This window comes from Bufo bufo, chromosome 11 (assembly GCF_905171765.1).
Source record: "Bufo bufo chromosome 11, aBufBuf1.1, whole genome shotgun sequence".
In the NCBI taxonomy this organism is placed as follows: Eukaryota; Metazoa; Chordata; class Amphibia; order Anura; family Bufonidae; genus Bufo; species Bufo bufo.
Window position 1 is genome coordinate 14,495,722 of NC_053399.1, and position 6,000 is coordinate 14,501,721.

At 43.7% G+C, this 6,000-nt stretch overlaps 1 protein-coding gene across 1 annotated transcript in view; it reads left to right on the forward strand.

Annotated features, from left to right (window-relative positions):
* Positions 1 to 5,778, forward strand: part of RCOR1 (REST corepressor 1) — a 40,534-nt gene extending 34,756 nt beyond the window's left edge. Inside the window, exons 9-12 of the mRNA XM_040412215.1 lie at positions 894 to 971; positions 1,668 to 1,725; positions 2,087 to 2,316; positions 3,381 to 5,778. Coding sequence (XP_040268149.1) covers positions 894 to 971; positions 1,668 to 1,725; positions 2,087 to 2,316; positions 3,381 to 3,419 — 405 coding nt within the window. The 3' untranslated portion in view covers positions 3,420 to 5,778. The remainder of the gene's footprint in view (positions 1 to 893; positions 972 to 1,667; positions 1,726 to 2,086; positions 2,317 to 3,380) is intronic.
* The last annotated feature ends 222 nt before the right edge of the window (positions 5,779 to 6,000 follow it).

Genomic DNA, 6,000 nt, shown 5'->3' on the forward strand with positions numbered 1-6,000 from the left:
GTTCAGAGCTGAACCCGGACATACCCTTATTTTCATTTTCACCTAGGCAGCCCCCCCTGAGGCTAGCATCGGAGCATCTCATGCTCCGATGCGCTCTCTTGCCCTGTGCTAGATCGCGCAGGACACAGGCTCTTTTGTTTTCAATAACACTCTGCCGAGCGGAAACTTCCGCCCGGCAGTGTGTTCGGTGACGTCACCGGCTTTGATGGGCAGGCTTTAGCTCTGCCCTAGCCGTTTTACTGGCTAGGGCAGCGCTAAATCCCGCCAATCAGTGCCGGTGACGTCACCAGGGTTCCTGGCAGCCACATGGAGAGCCCCAGTACGTCACCGGATCTCCAAAAAATGCCTTTGCCCTGCGCGATTTAGTGCAGGGCAAAGGAGAGCATCTGAGCATGAACTGCTCCGATGCTCCTGTCAGGGGGGCTGCCGGGGGAAAATGGAGGGATGTCCGGTTTTAGCTCTGAACCTGGACAACCCCTTTAAAGGGATTTTCAGGGTGGGCCATCAGCATCACATTGACAGCGGTCCGTCACCCCGCACCCCTGCCAATCAGCTGTTTATTTGTAGCTTCGGTGCCAGAAGTGAGTGGCAGAACTACACAGTAAACAGAGCCGATAATTGCAGCGCTACTCCCATGGAAGTGAATGGGAGCAGCGCTGCAGTTACCAGCTCCATCCACTACACAGGGGGGGCAGAGCTGTATGCTTCCTGAACTGCAACTAAACATCTGATTGGTGGAGGTGACTGGTGTCAGATCCCCGTTGATTTTGGTATTGATGGCCTATCCTGTCACTATTGATATCAGTATCAAAATTCTGGACAACCTCTTTGAGATCAGTGGTGTTGTTTTTTTTTTGTTTTTTTTTTCTAAATTAATTCTCCCTTCTCCTTAGATCCAAAATATTAAACAGACAAACAGCGCTCTCAAGGAGAAGCTACAGGGAGGAGTGGAAGAGTTCAGGATTCCTGAGGTAAGTACAGACCTTCAAGCCTGAATTGACTGTTTTCTATCATGTTTGTCTTGTGGTATCGAGGCTTTGTTCACACCTGCATCGTGGCTTCTGCTCCTAAAGGAAGTCACGACTGTGTTGGATCCGTCATATGGTAAATCCTATTGACGTCTGTTTTTTGACAGCAAGAATAGCGCTGCATGCTAGTGGGATTACTGCAAGTGAAAGTAGCCTGATATGTGTATTAGGGCTTATTCACACGACCATATGAATGGGTTCACATCTGTTTCGTAGTCTTGCGTAACTTGTTCGGACCCATTCATTTCCATGGGGCCACAAAAGATGCGGACAGCACACCGTCTGCCGTCCGCATCCGTTGTTCTGTTCCGCGGCCCCACAAAAAATATAGAGCATGTCCTATTCTTGTCAAAAATAGGCATTTTTATAATGGACCTCCCGTTTCACAAATGTGTGTGGGTTTTTTTTTGTATTTTTTTTTCCACCAATTTTCTGGTGTAATCTTGTAGTTAATTTTCATCTCTCACCTCCTCAAATTTTAAGATTCATGTATGCTGTCAGTAAATGGAAGCATTTGTTTTTACCTGCAGATATCTAACTGGGCAGCACATGTGTCAGTGGGGCGTATGGTATAGATGCTGTCTTATATGTTTACTACGCTTGAGGTTAATTTTTATATATTTTTTTAAATATATTTAGGTTGCTCAAAAGTTTAATGCTCGCTGGACAACAGAGGAGCAACTTCTCGCCGTACAAGGTAGTTAATAAATGGCCAACCCTATTATGAGAGTACTGTATCAGCTATGCACTGTTTTATTTGTTTTTTTGCGCAGTCCATATCCAAGGAGTGCTTGCAACTCCTAGGCCTTGATGCAAAATCTTTACCAGGAACCCCCTTCCTTCTAAAGCATCCTATGTCGTATATAGCACTGCTGACCTCTTGTATGTCTTTGGGTGAAGGCGACAGCCCAGATGAGTGTCTGTGCGGGCTCTCCGCAGTATATGTTACACGTGTAACAGTATAATCAACCTTGCTGTGAATCTTGCATCAGGTTACTCCTTTTTTTACGTTTGGTCTTGCTGTGCCCAGATCTGCTTCTTACTTTGTTCTTCTGCAGCCATCCGAAAATACGGACGCGATTTCCAAGCAATCTCTGACGTCATTGGAAACAAATCTGTGGTTCAAGTTAAAAATTTCTTTGTGAATTACCGCCGCCGCTTCAACATTGACCAAGTTTTACAAGAATGGGAAGCCGAGCACGGTAAAATCGAGGAGAATGGAGAATGCATGGAGAAGCCAATAAAGTTACCAGATATTGCTATTAAGATGTCCGATGAGGAGGAAGAGGTAAGACGCACTCGGGTGTACTGGACCCTACACTCGCCTGCTTCAAAGCTTTCCTCTGGAGCTATTAGGACATGTCCTATATCTTTGGCCATATCTCACGGATCGTGGACCCATTCAAGTCAATGAGTCCGCAGCATGGAAAGGACATGGCCAGTGCCCGTATACTGTGGACCCACCATTTGCGGTCTGCAATATGGGCACGGAGCCCTTATGTTTGTTGGAATGAGCCCTAAGCCACATTCTTATCAGTAAAATAAGAATTAAGCTATAATGAGTATTTAGGAGGTCAGAGATGAGGAGCCATCAGCTGAGCTGCCTGACAGGAAACAGTAAAAATACAGATCCTGCTACTAGAGAAACTCAAGGCTGTACAGAGAAAGGGGCTCTAAATATTTGAATAAAGGCCAATTGAAAAAATGTATATATTTTTTTTTTTTTTTTGCTCAAAATGAGTACAATGCAAAAAAAATAATATTTTTTTGCCCCCAAAGGTGTACATAGCCTTTAAATCATGTTTAAGACGTGTTTAAATTTGTCAAGGCCATATGGATGTGTAATAGAGGAGAATCTCCCAACTAAGGGCTTTCACATGACCATATGTATTTTGCTTTCCGCAAAAAAAAGGATCCGCAAAAAATACGGATGATGTCTGTGTGCATTCCGTATTTTACGGAACGTAACAGCTGGCCCTTGATAGAACAGTCCTATCCTTGTCTGTAATGCGGACAATAATAGGACATGTTCTATGTTTTTGTGGAACGGAAATACGGAAACAGAATGCAGACCCATTGAAATAAATGGTTCCGCATACGGTCCGCCCAAAAAAAAAAATGGAACGGACACAGAAAGAAAATATGTTTGTGTGCATGAGCCCTAAGGGAGAGCCATCAGTGTGTTACATAGGTGGCCCATTGATATCCCCTCACCTTTAATCAAGGGCTAATGGGCGCCTATTCAAACCATGAGGACAGCTGATGTGCGGAGTTTTGCAGGGGCCCTCTGCTACGAATGCTACTACAGTGCTTTTATTATTTTAAATAATTTCTTACATTTTGTCTCCACAGGCTGCTCTTCTAGACGTCAGATTCACCCCTGCCTCATGAGACAAAGAACTGTTAGTGTTGACTACTTAATTTGCCCAGAATTTCAGGTATTACAAGAACTCAGCCAACCACCCGCGTCATGCTCTGTGGACAAGCAGCTACTTACCAAAAAGGCAAATGACTTCCAGCCCTTTGAGAGATCTGCCTTAATCATCTCTAGTTACCCTCACACACACATCCACACTCTGCTTCCAATCTTAGTAGCGAGGACAGAGACTAAACTTGGAACAGTGTGACCTCCTCCTTCAGTCTGTAAATAACTCGCCGCCCGTTCCCCTCTCCCCCCTGAGTCTGAGACACGTTCCCGGCTGCCTGATGACCACAGTCCCGGCTGTACAGATGCTGCATGCACAAACTTGTTTTCTTTGCTTTTTTGGATGTTGTTAAATTAGTTTAGCATTAATGAAGACCACCACCCCCCTTGTACACGGGACTTGCCCCCTCCTTATTTTGCTTTATGGACAAAAACTCTGCAACCGATTGTCTGGTTCTGCGGCGGGGGGGGGGGGGGGGGGGGGGGGGTTGATATCTGTGGACACCTTGCAAATCTCGTTTAGTGAATTTTTACGCCATGCTGGTTTCTGGGTGATGTCTCCTAGCCAGTTATCCTTTTGACCGTAGCTCGGGAGGGAGAAAGATCTGTTAGTTTCCCTAAATATTAGGGAATTTTTTAGTTGTTGTGTGTGTTTTTTTTTGTTAGTTTTTTTTCATTTATATAGAATTTTATTTCTTTAAGATATCTATTTTTTAATTTAAATAGCTGCTTATCGTCCTCGTGTACAATTCACTTCTTCACAAGCAAAATATCACAACTTTGCGTTTACATCCTCAGATCATGTAAAATAACTGTAAGGCCTCTTTCACACCTCGGTGGATCAGACGTGTGCGGTCTGTGGGCTCCTTGGACACCCATCACATCAGTTGTTTCCCACAGACCGCGCCCACAGTAGCATGCCCTATTTTGTCCATGATTACGGATCCTGCACACATGTTATAGTCTATTGGTCCGTGAAAACCACAGATGCAACACGGATGCCATTCATGTTTGGTCCGTGATTTTCACAGATTGGTGCTAGGCGATGCTCTGGAAATAAATTAATTTTCAGCTTACCCGTGTCCGTGAATGCGATTTGACATGCAGATAGCAAAAAACTGGTACACGGATCAAACACTGACTCTTCCAGGATGTGTGAATGAGGCCTAAGAGTGTTTTGAACTTCGACATCACATCCTATTCTCCAGCCGCACCAAGAGCTGCTTTAAAACCTGTGCTGTTGGAGTTTGGAGTCAGACTGCGCTTCATTGATGAAACCCAATGAGGCTTAACGACTCTGTTCTTTACAGTCTGCCATCTACACTGCAGTTTCAGGAAACCAATGGGAACTTTGAATGCAGCTTTGGCTGTGAGTGGAGCATAAAAGGCAATGTAACTGAAAAGCTGAACAAGATGGGTCATTTTGTGTAGATCTAAAATGAAGTGAGGATTTCCTTCTGAGCATTGACATGCAATGTCCAGGTGATCCCGCTTGCAATCCATAGTTGTTGCACATGTAAAGTTTATATCATGTCTATAATTTTATTCTTTATACACATCTGTAACTTTACAAAACTCTGGAAACCAATTTACTCCCCTTCGTATCTCCATGATAGTTAATACAAATTTTTATTTTATTTTTTGTTCTTGCTTCATAATTTATTTCTTCAACAGATTGTGTTTATTTAATCAGTTTATTTTTTATTTTTAAAATTTTTTATTTTATTTGCATGCTTGTCTTACGTGCCTTTACATTTAACTACTGGCTAATATACTGTATTCGCAGGTATATTAAGATGTCCTTTTTTTTTTTTTTTCTTCCCCTCTTGTATTGTGTAGCTATTCTTTCCGGTTCAGAAAATTAATATATTCAAAAATTATTTCTATTGTATGCAATAATTCTGGAAGCAAACGTTATATTTATTTGACATTGATTATTACCTGTAAACTCTATACAGAGTTGTACCTGGAATCTGTCGCTGCGTTGTACTGTTAAAGCAGATTTGTTAGATCTCTGTCTGAGGGCAGTGTAGAGTAAGCAAGGAGCCGCTGGTCTTGGGGTTAGTTTTCTATGATATAATACAGTATTTTCATGTAAAAAGCTGTTTAAATGCTGCCAGAGGCTGAGAGTCCTGGTTCCCCCACATTGTCCACTGTATACAAATGGAGACAAATAAAGCTGTCCGTCATTGTATGGGCGACAGGAATCGGGACAGTCTGAGTGATCAGGGGAAGCAGGACTCTCAGGCTTTGGCCTCATGCACACGGCCGTTGTTTTGGTCCGCATCCGAGCCACAGTTTTGGCGGCTCGGATGTGGACACATTCACTTCAATGGGGCCGCAAAAGATGCGGACAGCACTCCGTGTGCTGTCTGCCTCCGTTGCTCCGTTCCGTGGCCCCGCAAAAAAAAAAGTAACATGTCCTATTCTTGTCCGCGCTTTGCGGACAAGAATAGACAGTTATATTAAAGTCTGTCTGTGCCGTTCCGCAAATTGCGCACCGCAAAACACACCACGGTCGTGTGCATGTAGCCTTTATCTATGTGT